Source organism: Podarcis pityusensis (genome assembly GCF_964106645.2).
Source record: "Podarcis pityusensis genome assembly, chromosome: 9".
In the NCBI taxonomy this organism is placed as follows: Eukaryota; Metazoa; Chordata; class Lepidosauria; order Squamata; family Lacertidae; genus Podarcis; species Podarcis pityusensis.
In genome coordinates, this window is record NC_138034.1 from 77,929,768 (window position 1) to 77,945,366 (window position 15,599).

The 15,599-nt window shown below is 52.9% G+C and overlaps 1 protein-coding gene across 1 annotated transcript; it reads left to right on the forward strand.

Moving 5' to 3' along the window:
* Positions 1 to 11,590: 11,590 nt before the first annotated feature.
* On the forward strand, positions 11,591 to 14,605 carry TLX2 (T cell leukemia homeobox 2). The gene is made up of 3 exons (XM_081020441.1): positions 11,591 to 12,020; positions 13,412 to 13,649; positions 14,246 to 14,605. Exons 1-3 carry the CDS (start codon positions 11,612 to 11,614, stop codon positions 14,460 to 14,462), a joined length of 864 nt encoding a protein of 287 aa, XP_080876567.1. The 5' UTR covers positions 11,591 to 11,611; the 3' UTR covers positions 14,463 to 14,605.
* The last annotated feature ends 994 nt before the right edge of the window (positions 14,606 to 15,599 follow it).

Below are 15,599 nucleotides of genomic sequence, written 5' to 3' on the forward strand. Positions count from 1 at the left end.
TTTGTCAGGTGGGGTGGGAGGACAAATAATAACTAGAAACTTGTTTCTAGAAAATAAGAGCTGAATCTTGTAGGATACTGTATCGTAACAGGTGGAGATCTCTGATCTGATTTTTGCGCAGAAATAAAAATTATTCAACTTTAGAAATAAGTTTTCAAACGTTTAGTTGCAGAAGTCAGATTCAAATGTGACAAAATAACAAGATACATTCTTTTCAGTTAAAAAACTTTCCTGCACTGGTCGCACGGTGAGCCTTTAAACTTATTTTACTAAAAAATTAGCTTTCCAGCTAAAAATCAAAATACCTTCCTCCTCCTGCGTGCATCCGGCCAACACCCAAAGACTAACGGCTACGTGCAACTCTGCGTGTCTGTGCGTGATGCAAGCACTTTTATTTTGCATGTATAAACACCACCAACAAACACCCTCCGGTTTCAGCGCCTCTCACCGCTGCCTTGGGATTTAACTCGTGATCCAAGCACAAAACTCGGTCACGAGGTAGCCTATCACACCTTAGTGGGAACGTCCAGCCCTATGGAAAAATACCGGCTACATGCCTAAAGCACTTGAATGCCATGCAACTAAAATACAGCATTTTATGTAACACTAAACATAATTTCAGCAGATCTCGCCGCCCCGAGGGTTCTCCATCCGAGACACAGACCTTTCACATTTCGGTCAGGCCGCGTCAGCCGCCGCTCGCTGCCGGGTCTGATCCTGCGCGGAGGCGCTGCCTTTAGACGCGCTGCCTCGAAGAATGCCAAAGTCCCGCCTGGGTTGGTGGCCCTTGGCGACTCGCCCTTTCCCGTCCCTTCCTCGCCGCTTTCGTGCCGCGCTCCCGGCTTGTGGAAGCAGAGGGGACGCCGCGCAGCGCCTCCCGGCCCCTTTGCGCAAGAGGAGGCCGCGCAAACGTGGCTTGGCTTACGAATATACGCGCAAGCGGAGCCTCAGCGGGAAGAAGGAGACGCCTAAAAACAGACAGAAGCGACGCCCCTGTCCAGGCTGCGCGCTCGCGCCCAGGTTTCAGGTAAGGCCGGCCGAGCTCGTTCCGAAAACTGGAGCCGCCATTGAGAAAACCGGGAGCGCGTTTCGTCAAAGCGGGCAAGGCAGCTCCGGCTGCACAGGAAACGGCCTGCGAGCGAGAATTTGGAAACATTTTTAAAGTTTTATTTTATTTGTTTTAAGGATCTTGACAGACTTGACAGCCCTCCCAAAAATCCTTGCCATTCGCCGTAATCTCTTGTTGTGTCTTTCAAGTTTCGGATGTGACATTGTATGCCAAAACTTTTTATTCAAATGGATAAAAGTTGTGATCAGTCCTACTGTGGAAACAGAGGGTGGCTCTTCAGAAAGGCTTTCGGGAGGGGCTGACGTGGATCTGCTCCTCCACTGGCAGCAACCTCCTCCTCAAGCTGTAGGGTGGTGTTTTTATTGATGCTGCTAGAATTTGTAGATTATGTCATACTCTTTGGAAATATTGCCTTACAGAATTTTAGAATGCCATAAGGGCTGTGTGTTAATAAATGATGTAATCAAACCGTCAGTCACATGTCAGCCGTCAAATGCTATCTTCCAGTATCGACTGTCATGATCCATTACTGATGTCTGGTACCATTTTTAAAAAATCAACGGCCTCTGAGAACTGGCTTATGGAACTGGACAGTCAGGTAGGAGCAGCAGCTCTGGAACCAGGTCAAAATGCGCCCACAAGGCACAGCCTATTGCTGTATCAGAAAAAATTAACAAGATTACTAATACAAATGATGTAGATGATTTTGTTGAAATATGGTGTCCTTTTATAAAATATTTCACTGATAACCATGAAGAATGGCAACCACCAAAATAACTTACAGTACTGGACTTTGGCAAACTAAAATAGACTGATCTGTCCTGGAGGTCGAAGTAAGTTGGGATTTTGTTTCTGCATGTTTTAAATTTTTCATAATTATTGTTATGTATTAGAAATCAATAAAACTATATATATGAAATGGATCCAGATCCCAAAGTATATGGAAATGCACAGAGCCAAGGAGTGAAGTGTTTGCAACACCAAACACATTGCAAAGCAGCCCCATGCTCAATGGTGATGTCATCTCCCAGGGTGCCATTTGCCAGCCCTCTGCCTGCCAAATACAGCCAGCTGTTATCAGGGAGAAACCCACCAGACAAGCTCCTCAGAGGAGAGGAGGCAGGTGATGCCCAACTGCATGGCGAAGGGTTAAACTGCCACTTTTATTCTGAAAAATCCCAAGGTCCCTTTGTTATCCCCAACCCAAAACATCACAGGACAGTGGGCAAGCCAGTGAATCTTTCTATCAGACAAACCAGTCATTAGGCAGAGACCTGTTGGGGTGGAAGGAGAAACTTGACCCCAGGCAGCCAAGGACATGGTCTTTGTGGTGGCTTAGAAGTGGGGAGGGAGCAGGCACAGTCATTATTCCTGGAATGAAAATAATCTCTCTCTCTCTGTATGTCTCCATTGGAGCTCCTGGTCTGGCTGTGTGTATAAGAGAGGGAGAAGCTGGCTTGATATAAAACCAATAATTATGTCTGCATTTGTTTTGTTTCTAAATATTTTCTGTAATTTTTCACTTTCAAATACGCAAAAAGCTACTGGGTTGTTGTGTTTATTTTTATTAGGTATTTTGTGGTTTTACATCTTGATTTTATTCTGTGAACCACTCTGAGACCCCCGGATATAGGGTGGTATATAGATTCAATAAACAACAACATCAAAGGTCAAACAAGAAAGGAAAAGAAACAAAATGAATGAGAGGAGAGGAGGGAGCAGCAGTTTTCCAAAAACGGAATTACAGTTCCACACAATTGCACTTCATAAGGATATCTTTCCAAAGGAATCTATGAGATCCCAAGGGGACCTGCTAATCACGTCTCTCTACGTTAATGTGTTCAATAAATGGATATCAAACTTTAGAAAATATGTCCTTAATTTTTGGATGCTGTCGGGTTTGGGTATCTTTGGTTAACTTTTCCATTAGAGCAATGATTTTATTTTATTTTTTAAATCATTTTTGTTGTTTGGAGCTGTGCTCAAAAAGCAGCTCACACCCGAGGGGTTCCGAACATGAAACAAATGCAGCCCTTGGTATAATAGCCAGAGGCCTCCACTGCACTAATTGTTTGCCATGTGTCTGTCAGTCGAGATCTGAAGCATCTGCGATGCTCACTGAAGCTGCATTGTCTGCCCTGAAGACATCTGGAACAGGGGACGGAGTCGAGTTTCCACTGTTCAGACAGATGTGCCTGTCTAAACAGGGAGCAGCCTCCCCATCCCATTTTGCTCAAAGCAGCAAAAATGTACTCTGGAGTTGAGAAATTTCATGGGCTGGTGGCTGCCTGTGGCACCCAGCTCTTTTGGTGGGGTTCCCATGGCAGCTCTGCCCTCCTCCTGCCTGCAAGGCTGCCCAGTGTCTCTAGGTCACCAGCATGTCCAGGCAGACAGCCTTCCCCCCAAAATTCTTGATGCACCCGCTGAGGAAAGAACAGCCCATCTCCCAGCTTTTCCACCTGGAGGCAGGTGGCACAGAAATGGTCTCCACAACTCTTTCCTTGGGGAAACACACCTTAAAGGAACAACCCATTGGCACTTTGGGGAGAGGCACAAAAGCATCTGCCTTCTGCCAGACAGGCCAGAAATTGCTCCAAGGTGCTGCATTTATTTGCTTAAAATCTTATGCTCTGCCTTAAAAACAAAAAATCAAAGTGGCTTACACAACAATAACACATAGATACAACCAGTGCTTTTTTCTGGGGGGACGCAGGGGTGCGCATACCCCTAAACGTTTTGTGAATCTAAGTTTCGCCTCATTGAGGGGCAGTATTTCAATATGTGTAGGAAAATGAGAGTACCCCCTAAACATTTGTTTTTTATAGAAAAAAAAGCACTGAATACAACAAAACCAACTCCATGGAAGGCATTAAAATACTATAATAACTTAAAAACATGCAACTCTTAATGCCACCCACCCCCAAAATCCAAGGTAAAGGTACATAGAAAGGAAAACAATATTATCACATTTACAAAAAAGAGATAACTTTCTCAACTTGAAGACCTTCTGAGATAATAGGTTTTGACCATTTATTTATTAGCCAGGAGGACGTCACACTGGACAGGGGCTCCCAGCTCTGTTCCAGCATCTTCCTACAATAACACGAGGCTTTTCTTTCTATTTAGAATCATAGAACTGTAGAGTTGGAAGGGAAGCTAAGGATCATTTAGTCTAATCCCCTGCAATGCAGAAATCAAAGCTAAATATTCCATGACAGATGGCTGCCCGATCTCTGCTTAAAAACCTCCACTGAGGAGGAGTCTGCCACCTTCTGAGAGTTCCACTGTTGAATGGCTCCTAACTCCCAAAAGTTCTTCCTAAGGTTTAATGTGAGGAAGCTGCTCTGCAAAGTAGCCCGTTGCCCCCAAGGAGGTCCTAGCCTTCAGATTGTCCATCTAGCATCTGGCCACTGCCTGGTCCTGCATCTTGATGACCTTTGGGGGTCCCTTCCAACTCTACAGATCTATTATTCATTCATCAGGTGAGGACAGAGCTGGTGAACCAACTGAAACTGGAAAAGAGACAGGACTGCCTGGTCAAGGATTGCCCTCAAACTACTGACCTGATCTTTTTTGGGGGGAGGGGAGTTGGGAGGGCAACGCCTTCCATGACAGCTTGAACATTTAACCCCAAGTCAGGCAGTTCATCTAGCAACAGGATTTCCACCTTGTCAGGGTTAAGTTTCAGCTTGTTTTGTCCAAACAAATCGCAGCTCAAGCTTCTCACTGATTCACCAGGATTGATCGGAAATGTGGAGCTGAGTAACATCTGCTTCTGCAGCCCAATCCATCCAGAAGTTTCATGTGGATGAAACAGGGGGTGTGTGGCGTTTAGACTTCATAGGTTTCTCAGCATGGTGCTGATGACAGGCCTTCAATTGAAGCAGCAGCAGTAGTAGGTATTTTAAAAAATTGTATACCACCCTTCATCTGTAGATCTCAGGGCAGTTCACTCCAGTCCTACTGAGTACTGTTTTTGGGTACAGGAGGCGGGCAGGTGTGGGGGACTCCCTGGTCCTGAATGGGGTCACTGTGCCCCTGAAGGACCAGGTGCGCAGCCTGGGAGTCATTTTGGAATCAGCTGTCCATGGAGGTGCAGGTCCATTCTGTGTCCAGGGCAGCTGTCTGCCAGCTCCATCTGGTACACAGGATGAGACCCTACCTGCCCACGGACTGTCTGGCCAGAGTGGTGCATGTTCTGGTTATCTCCTGCTGGGACTACTGCAATGCACTCTACATGGGGCTACCTTTGAAGGTGACCCGGAAACTACAACTAATCCAGAATGCGGCAGCTAGACTGGTGACTAGGAGTGGCCGCTGAGACCACATAACACCAGTCTTGAAAGACCTACATTGGCTCCCACTATGAGCACAATTCATAGTCTTGGTGCTGACCTTTAAAGCCCTAAACAGCCTTGGTCCAGTATACCTGAAGGAGTGTCTCCACCCCCATCGTTCTGCCCGGACACTGAGGTCCAGCTCCGAGGGCCTTCTGGTGGTTCCCTCACTGCGAGAAGCAAAGTTACAGGGAACCAAGCAGAGGGCCTTCTCAGTGGTCGCACCCGCCCTGTGGAACACCCTCCCAGCAGATGTCAAAGAAATGAAGAACTACCTGACTTTTAGAAGACATCTGAAGGCAGCCCTGTTTAGGGAAGTTTTTTAAGTTTGATGTTTTATCTTGGTTTTACTATTCTGTTGGGAGCCGCCCAGAGTGGCTGGGAAAATCCAACCAGATGGTGGGGTATAAATGATAAGTTATTATTATTATAGCTTTGCTTAATGGGCATCTGGCTGGCACTGTGAGGCTGGACCAGGCAGTCCTTGGCCTGATCCAGCAGGGTCTCCTCATGTCCTTGAGGCTGGGCTTCCTTAGAGCTGGAGAGGAGGACATTTGCCCAGCCTCTAGCGCTGGGCTTTGCACATGGACTGCGCTTCCAGGCCAGGCCCCAAGGAGGCAGGGAAGGAGGGCAGGACCCACAGAGCGAGACGGGGAGAAGCCAGGCATCCCTTGGCAGTGCGGTGCATCTTTGGAGCAGCACCTCCAACACAAGCACCTTCTCCAGGGCCTGGGATGGAGCCAAGGCTGCCTACCCCCTAGGCCTCCCATTCCCGCCCCCTCATCCATCTCCCTGGGAGCCAGTGTGCATTCCGCCCTTTGGGCTCTTCCAGGCAGACACCACTCATTGTGTCAACTTGCCAAGGAAGGGAAGACGCCTCCTCCTCCTCCTCCTCCTCCTCCTCCTCCCTTCAACCCCCCCCCCCAGCCCTGGACCCAGAGGAGGCACCGAGGGGGCTGCGTGGGGGGCTAGCTGACTGTGCCCTTCCTCCCATAAGAGGGCCATGGCCGGGGCTCTCCTGGGCTCTAAGGGGGTTTAGTTTTGTGCCCCTGCCTCCACCAGAGTGGTTTCAAACGCCTCCATATTGATTCACATATTTGCTTAATAATTTTATATCCTACTTGTCAAAACCAGGAATGGGGCTGGCAGTCCTCCAAAATCCCAAGACCCCACCACAGCCTCAAACTAAGGCCAGGACAATGACCATTGACACAGGCACCAGACGTACACAACAACAAAGAGGCTCAGAAAGGCAGTCTATAATATTGTAGCAATAATACCATGAATCGTACTGTTTCCTCTGGCTATGCAATATAGGAAACTGTAGAAACTTCAGATAATCGCCAAAATTCAATGGCTTAACCCATTTCCTTGGTTCCAAGGCTAATGACTCCTCTGGAAGAGGGGAATCCACAATCCCCTAAGCATAAGCTCACATACTCCTTCTCCCTTCACAAGGTGTGAACTTAGCCACACAATAGAAGGCAGGAGGCCATCAAGGGCAGCCCATATTCCAGGCAGAAACCCATCGGGATGGTGGATTGAATCCTGATACTTTCGAAGAAGAAGCGAAAGCCTTGGAGCTAGGGGGATGTGTAAATACTCTTATTGTTCTTTGGGGAAGAGGGTGTCGGGAACTGGGGCTATTGACGGGGTGGGTGATGGGCTCATGTTTCTACATGCCAAACACCTCCACTTTGTGACATATTTGTGATGTATCGATGATGCTGTTGAAAAATGTATTATGGGAAATGGGGAGAGGCCTTAAAAGTTCACGCAACCCCATGCTCGGGGTTCCTACTCTTCGTGTGTTTGGACCTACTCTCATGCTGGTGAGAGAGAGAGAGAGAGAGAGAGGAAATAGGAAGTTACACTGCTCTTTCCCTCCCAGGAGAAGAGGGGAAATGACATCACACAGAGCCCTCTCTACCAATTACATTTTCTATGGTCTGAATATCTGCCTTTCAGCAATACAGCACTGTGGTATTGTCATGCTAGCTAGGAAGAATATGCATTTATTAGGTTTGGCTGCCAATCTCCAGCAACAACTGGGATAAAGATCTCCCAGTTAGGTAGGACCAATCCACTAGAGTTCAAGAGCGCCCCCTTCCATTGCAAGCTGCATGGACTCCATTCTCTCCCCAGGAACTTCTCCAACACCTCAAGTCCAGCTCCAGGTGTCACCGGGCCACTAACATCTGATGAGGCAGAATCCGACAATTTGTCATAAGAAAACCTCCTCTGTTCAGTGACAGGGGAGGGAGCAGCAAACTTTAGGAATGTGGTTTTGAAAGTACAAAATGCGCCTCCGTCTGCTTCCTTCAGTCCAGGGAAACAGGACACTAAGAGGGAGTCATGGAGTCATGTTTGTCTGTCTGTCTGTCCATCCACACACACACACACATTATAAACATATAGTGGGTTTTTGGAAGTTGCCTGTGCGCGCATTTGTTTTATGTGTGGAGATCCGCACACGCTGACCAACGCAGTCTTTGCAGAAAGGCTCCATTCTTGTTATCTTGTTATCTTCTGCCTGTTCTGCCATTGAGGATTTTTTGGATCATTATTTGTCAATCACTTTTCTGACCCAGGCAGTTATCTTTCTACAAGGGCCGACATTAATACCGAAATCCAGCATCGTCTGAGTTCTGCAATTGCAGCTTTCTCCCGACTGAAGTGCAGAGTGTTTGAGGACTGGGACATTCGCAGGGAAACCCAAATACTTGTTTACAAAGCCATTGTACTACCAACTTTACTGTATGTTTTCAAAACATAGACCACTTATACTGTAAATGTAATCTCCAGCTTCTTGAAAGATTCCATCAATGGTGTTTTAGGATTATTATTTTTTATGTTACTTGGGAAGACAGGTGAACAAACGTTAGTGTATTGGAAGAAGCAAAGATCACCAGTGTCAAAAGCAGGGGCGCCATCATGCCCTCAGGATTGTGGGTGCCAGACGCCACAACGGGGGCATGTGACGTCACAAGGCACGCGCCTGTCCCGTCGAAATGCCCATTTTGTTCCTAGATGGTGGACGGTCTCTTGGGGCGGGAATGATGCGGGCATTCAAGGTCGCGGTGGAGGGATGGCGGCTCGGCCTGAGAGCCCAGACTCGAGGCCGGGGCCAAAGTGGGACCTGGAGAAAAAGGAGACCCGCAACCGACTCCCGCTCCGCCGGCGCGCCCTCGGAGAAAGATTGCGGGCTCCTTCTTCTTTTCCCCGTCGAGGAAGAGGTTCTCACGCGCTGGAGAAGCGGGTCCCCAGTACGGCTCTCCTGCTGGGTCCCTCAGCCGCGGCCGTCCGTGCAGCGACGGAAGAAAAAGCCAGGGCCCTTTCCATTGCCCTCGGAGCAGGCCGAAGGGCTGAAGTTGGGCAAATCAGCTGGGGGGGGGGGCGGTGAACCCCTCTCCCCTCCCTCACCCCCCGATCTCTCCCCCGCAGGGTGCTGCGACCAGAGGCCGAGTGCAGACGCCCACCCGACGGTGCCCCCCAAAATCGAAGAGCGCCGGGAATCCCGCTCCTGCGCCAGACTCTCCTCGGGCGGAAGCGGGCCTCTCCTCCCCCAGGGACTCCAGTTGGCAGGTCGGAAGGGGGGCAGCGGACCTGAGCTGGACTGCTGGTCCGACCCTCCGCCGCATTCCTGCCCTCGAGACCCTCCCCCCCCCCCCCCCGGTTTTCAGCGCCGAACGCGGGAATTTTCTTTCCGCGGGTCGGTATGTTTCTGCTTCTCTTACGAAATCGGGCCGAGTTTCACATTCAGTAAATACGAATTTTCTCTTTTAAACCAAACAGTACCTACCGATGTTTTTAATTATGCGTTTGGATTCTTTCCCCTGGTTTTATTATATTTCATATGCTGTAAATCGACTCGATAAATAGTACTTTAAAGTGTGGATTAGAAATATTTCAATAAATGGAACAACTTACTTCGGCTGCTGCCTTTCTCCTCTTTCGCAGGCTGCTTAAATGCAGAGTTCAGTTAGACAGAATTCGCTTTCCTTCACCGCCTTCCTGCAAACGGCCCATTCTACCTGAATCTCCGGCGCGGCGGATCGGGGCCAGACTGCCGATTCGCCTCCTTCCTCTTCCCGCGTCTTCCTTTTCTATCTCATCGCCCCTCGTGTGACTGTGCTCTTTTAATTGAGATGACTTGTGTACGAATTTGGTTTAAAAAAAGAAAAGAAAAAAGTATAAACGTGATATAGTTTTTTTAAAAAAATATCGCATTTTTCTTGGCCTGGTGGTCTCCTCTTGTCGCGCAACTCTGGCTTTCTGGCATTTTTCTAACTGCCGCCTCGGCGGTTTTGTCCTCCTTCTTACATGAACGTTGCTGAAATGGTTTCTACAGTATTCGGTAACCAGAAGCTCCCGGCTCCGGGTCCGCGTCCCCCGGGATCCACGAGAGCCTCTCCAACGCGGGAAAACGCTCAGGGCCGTTTGCTTCAGACCTTATTGTAAACAGAGCGCGGATTAGAGATCCCCCTCCCCGTGCCTGTATGTTATATTTTTATCTGTGTAATATGCAATATGTATCTTGCTTTGTATATATTGCTTTTAATGCAGTAAACTGCCCTGGGACCTTAACGTGCAGGGCGGGTAGAAAATATAAATAATATAAATATAAATAATATAAATATAAATAATATAAATAGAGAAGCCCTTTTCTAGTTAAATGGGACTTTGTCCCCGGGAAGTTAATATCTGGCTGCTGCAGCCTTAAATAACAACCCTGAGATTGTTTCCCCAGAAGTCCAGGCGATTGACGCCTAAAACTGTCAAAAACCCCACAGCTGCCTTGGCAGGGAACAGCCTCCCCCCTCCCAGATGGAGCCAGGGGGTGTCGGGCCGGCGGCTTTGACCAGGAGAACGAAGAAAACCGGGACTGGAGGCGCGGGGCCAGGAGGGATGTGCGCCCAGAGACCGACGGGGGTTAATTCATGAATTATTCCAAAGAATTCTCCTCCGTTCAATCAACAAGTCGTCATATTTAAGGGTTTGCGGGAGGAATCCTTCCTTCGGGCACCTCAGATTCCTCAACGTCCGTGCCCTCGGAGCGCGAGGCAGCGGGACTCTCTCGTCGGGTTTTCCTGGGTTTTCCTGCGCTGTAGGCAACGCGGAATGGTCGCGCGATTCCTTCCAGCTTCTCCGCCCTGCCTCTCCTAGGCTTTCGGTCCTGGCCCCTGCCTGCGCTTACTCGGAGGTGACCCTGCCTGCTTTCATTGCTGGTCCGACGACGAATCGCGCCCGAATTGCCCCCTCGGGCCTCTTTCTGAGTCTCAGCTCCGGGTGCTTTGCCGAGATGTCGGTGTCGGGCCGCGGTTTCAGGCCTGCGGAGCGGATTTAAGCGCTTCATTTGGGAAGGCTACCCAAAGGTCAAGACTCTCCCCCGACCGACGCCTGGAAAGGGCAGCGGACCCGACGGGGTACCCGGGGAACAAAGGCTGTCTCGAGGGGCGGGGAGAAAGGGTCCCGCTCCGAATCACACCAGATTGACGGAGACCCCAGGAGAGACCCCCGAGGGCATCCCCGCCCTTCCCCCCTCCCGCTGTCGAAGTCCGCCTGGAGTGGTCCGCATTCTGCAGCCCAATGAAATACTATATTTTATTTTGTGTGTGTGCATTTCGGGCCCGGGTGACCGAAGCGTCAGTTCCCTGGTGTGGCGGCGGGGAAGCACCTTCCCCCACCCTCAAGATCCACCCAGACACCCCTCAACTGGAAGGGCGGGAGGAGGAGGAGGAGGAAGCACAGGGATTGGGCGGCTTCTTTCTGATATCATCCCCGCCCCGCCCCCTCTGGATGTCCGCCTGTCAATCACTGCCAGAGGCCGCCAATCAGAAGGTTGGAGGCAGCGATTTTGGCAGGCGGAGATGGAGACGGGGAGAAAAGTGCCCGTAGCCTCGTGGCCCCTGGCGCTCTCCGGGTATGTCCAGCCGCCGAGCAGAGGCGGCAGCGCGCCCAGCCTCGGGAGAGAGCGCTGCTGCTTCCGCGCCCGTCGGAGGGGCCGCTCGGCCACCCGGCCGCCCCTCATGGGGCCACCGCGGGGCGATGCGCCCTCGCAGTGAGCTCTGCGAGGCCCGTCCGGGGCGCGCCGTCGGGGAAGGCTCCCTGGAAGAGGCAGCGAGAGCGGGGTGCCCCTGCGCGGACCCGGAGCAGGGCGCCGGCATGCGGCAGCTGAGCCGCCGCTGCTGCTGAGGAGGGCAGGATGGAGCCCTCGGGCCTGGAGCTGCTGGAGGGGACCGTCCACACGCCGCCGCCGCCGCCGCCGCCCCAAGAGCCCATCCGCTTCGGCATCGACCAGATCCTCGGCTGTTCGCAGCAGCAACAGCAGCAGCACCACCAAGGCGCTTGCGGAGCTGCCGTCGGGGCCCTCGGGGAGCCCGACCTGGCGCTCTACGGCGGCGGTTACGGAGCAGAATACAACCCGGCTTGCTCGCTGGGTGCTTACGGCCTTCCCAGGGCAGCGGCTGGCGGCAACGGTGGCGGCGGCGTCATCCGTGTGCCCGCGCACAGGCCGGTGCCCTCCGCAGCGGCCCATCCCCAGCCGGGGGGAGCTAGCCTCACCTTTCCCTGGATGGAGAGCAACAGGCGCTTGACCAAGGACCGGATCGCAGGTGAGAACAGCCTCACACGATGGCAGGGCCCTCCCGCAGACTTGGGGCACCCCCCCCCCACTCCGCGTCGAGGTCTACCAGAGGGAGCCCGGTGCTCCAGCGCGCGGAGTCTCCCCTGTTCAGCTCTCCTCAGAAGCCAACTCCCAAGGGTCGAGGGGTCTTCGGGCCCCCAATAAAATATTTGAGGGGGGCGCCCCCCAAAGTTGGTGGACATTGCCATCGAAACGGCGTGCGTGCACCACGTCATGTGATCAGTTATTCAGGGCGGGGCTTACCTCAACCCCCCCCCCCCATTTTATTCCAGTTGGCACCCCTGCCCAGAAGTGCCTGGATCTGAGCCAAGACTTCCTGGGGCTCAGCCCCAAAAGGAAGGTACCGAACCCTGAGGGCTCCCCGCATTCTGGGTCTCTCCTGCCCCAAACCTTTTAAACACCTGAATTCATCTGAAGGGGCAGGAGAATATGAGCGCGATCTTCAGGTTTCCGCAGTAACTTTCACCAGGCAGGAGAGGAAGGCTGCAGAGGGGCCTGTACGGCAAGGCTGTCGGTGGGCCCTTCCCATAAATCTCCGGCTCGCTCTGCAGTGCCTCTGCCTCCCCTCGCCCCACACTGGGAGTCCTCTTCACCTCGCAGTTGGAGGAGACTTTCATAGAATTATAGATTTAGAAGGGAACCCAAGGATCATCTACTAGGCCAACCGCCTTCAAAAGAGTTTCGCTTCCAGCTCCACCTCTTGCGACTTCCGACCGTTCTCTGTGAGTGGGGAGCAGGGGGAGGCGATGGGGAGCGGGAGGGGGAAGGTTTGGTCCCGGCTCGCATTGCTGTGAAGATACAGCGGGAGCGAAAGCGGCTGCCCCCTCCCTGCCCTCCTGCCTTGCCAGGAAGAGGGACAGGAGCGGAGGGGGGCGGGCGGGCGCGGCCAGGATCTGCCCATTCACCCGCGGGACTCCCTCCCACCTCGACTCCTTCCTCGGGATTCAGGCTGAGAACGCCCCCACCTCGCGCTGCGCCTTCTCTCCTGCCGCCGGCATTCTGGGCGGGTGGGGGCGACGGCAGCCTGGATCTCCAGAGTTCAAACTGAGACGGGAGGGGTCCCTGCGGCTGCCCCCTGGAGGGATGGGGTCCCCAGAGGTCGTCCAAACGTCTCCGACCTGGGAAATAGGCGAGAGGGATTAGTGAGACTCTTCTGCCAGCTGAGCCGCAGGAAGGTCAGGGGTCCGAGTGGGGGATGCGATTCCTTCGGTCGGTGATCCCGGGAAGGGCGTCCCCGGAGGGAGACTTCTCCACCGCCGCCCTGACCATGGCAGATGGTTGGACTAAATGAACTTTAGGGCTCCCCTTCCAGTTTTATAATTCTATGACCAGGCTCGTCCTCTTTTGCTCTGCCCGCAGCCGCCCTGCCGCCTTTCTCCGTCGCCCGGCGCATAGGCCACCCGTACCAGAACCGCACTCCGCCCAAGCGCAAGAAGCCGCGCACCTCCTTCTCCCGGGCGCAGATCTGCGAGCTGGAGAAGCGCTTCCACAGGCAGAAGTACCTGGCATCCGCCGAGCGAGCCGCTTTGGCCAAAGCGCTCAAGATGACCGATGCTCAAGTCAAGACGTGGTTCCAGAACCGCCGCACCAAGTGGAGGTACGAGGCGAGGAGAGAGGGTCGCTGCCGTTGTGACTATTGTTATGATGATGAGGAGGATTTTCATTTATCAGTAGCCTCCTCCCCCCAAAAAAGCCCATAAAAACAATTTAAAACCAGAAAAAAATGTAAAATACTCAACAATACAAGATGGTTATCTGGCCATAAATTAATGAGAACTTTAAAGGCTGCAAGCCACGCAGATCCCAGCTGAGCCCGTAGTGGGGGAGGGTCCTCAGGAGAGCCGGGAGCCCCACCCTGTTTGCAAAATGGCCGTGATGATAATAATACCGGCCCACCTCTGAGGGTTGTTGCGCGAATGAGTGAGAAATGTAGGTGAGGCGCTCCGGACACTGTGAGCGCTAAGAGTGTGGGAGGCGGGATGTAGACCCAGGCAGGTGGGAGGGGACGTCAGGTGGGAGGTTGCCAGAGACACGACCCACCTGCCAGTGTGTTTGTTCAGAGGCGCTGCCCCGCGGTGTTTGCCCAGAGGCGCCCCCCTCCTCCATTTGCTCCAGGCAGGGCGCCCCCTCCTCACTCGCCCGTCCTTGCCGCTCACGCCCACCCGCTTCCTCTCCCTCTCCCCCGACCCCCAGGCGGCAGACGGCCGAGGAGCGCGAGGCGGAGCGCCAGCAGGCCAACCGGCTGATGTTGCACCTCCAGCAAGAGGCCTTCCAGAAGAGCCTGGGGCAGCCGCTGCAGCAGGACCCGCTCTGCCTGCACAACTCCTCGCTCTTCGCCCTGCAGAACCTGCAGCCCTGGGCCGAGGAGCACAAGGTCACGTCCGTCTCCGGGGCGGCGGCCCTGGTGTGACCCGAGCGCCGGAGAGACGGACCACGGAAGGGCGCCACGGACTGGCCGAAAAGCCTTTTCCTCACGCGGAGCGCCGCTCGGTGCTGCGACCTCACCCCGGAGGGACACCACCAGACAGCCGCTCCCTCCTCTGCCCCACTCCCCCCGCCCCGCCGCTAATTTATAGTGACTGGTTCTTTCCACAATAAAGTGTCAGAGTCTCTCTCCGGGATCCAATTCAGCTGTTCCTCGGCGGCAGAAAGGTTGTTGCAAGCGCATTGTGTTCCCCTCCCTGAATCACCTGCACTGAGCATTGGGCTTCACAGAATCACAGAATTGTAGAATTGGAAGGGACACCCAAGGGTCATTTAGTTCAACCCCTTGCAATACAGGGATCCTAAATCTCCGGCCATCTAACCTCTGCTTAAAAACCTCCAAGGCAGGCGCCACATCTCCTGGGAGTCTGTTCCACTGCCGAACAGCTCTTACTGGCAGAAGGTTCATCCCATTGGTTAGTCGGAATCTCCTTTATTGCCATTTGAATCGGTTGGTTCGGATCCTCCCCCTGGAGCAGCAGAAAGCAAGCTGGCTCCCTCTTCCATCCCTTAGGGATCTGAAGGTGGCCATCGCATCACCTCTCCCTCTGCTCTTTTCTAAGCTGCTTCTTCTTTGGCGATTACTCGAAGCCGAGTAAGATCGTGTTCCTGAGTATGAACCTTAAGTGACTGTGGAGGAGGCCAATTCTGCTCTTTTCTAGGCTAAATACAGTGGTTCCTCGGGTTAAGAACTTAATTCGTTCTGGAGGTCTGTTCTTGCCCTGAAGCACTATTTCTGAGTTAGCAGAGTCTGTAACCTGAAGCGTCTGTAACCCGAGGTACCACTGTATACCCAACTCCCTCAACCTTTGCTCATCAGGCTTGGTTTCCAGACCCTTCGTCGTCCTGGTCGCCCTCCTCTGCACACCTTCCGGCTTGTCAACATCCTTCTGAAACCTGCCGAGAGCGCCCACTAGCGGAGAACTCGCGGGCGCGCACCCCCACCCAGAGTGGTCTTGGAGGTCAAGCTGCGGTGAATTGAGTCGGGCAAACTGGCCCCAGGACTGGGGCTGGACTACTCCACGTAGGCCGCCCTCGCCAGGTCGGGGAGGTTTTTGTCCTT

Excerpts from the sequence above, each read along its gene's own strand:
- TLX2 (XM_081020441.1), top strand. The coding sequence starts at position 11,612 with ATGGAGCCCTCGGGCCTGGAGCTGCTGGAGGGGACCGTCCACACGCCG. Across the intron at positions 12,021-13,411 it reads GACCAAGGACCGGATCGCAG|CCGCCCTGCCGCCTTTCTCC; the intron begins GTGAGAACAGCC and ends CTCTGCCCGCAG. Across the intron at positions 13,650-14,245 it reads AACCGCCGCACCAAGTGGAG|GCGGCAGACGGCCGAGGAGC; the intron begins GTACGAGGCGAG and ends CCCGACCCCCAG.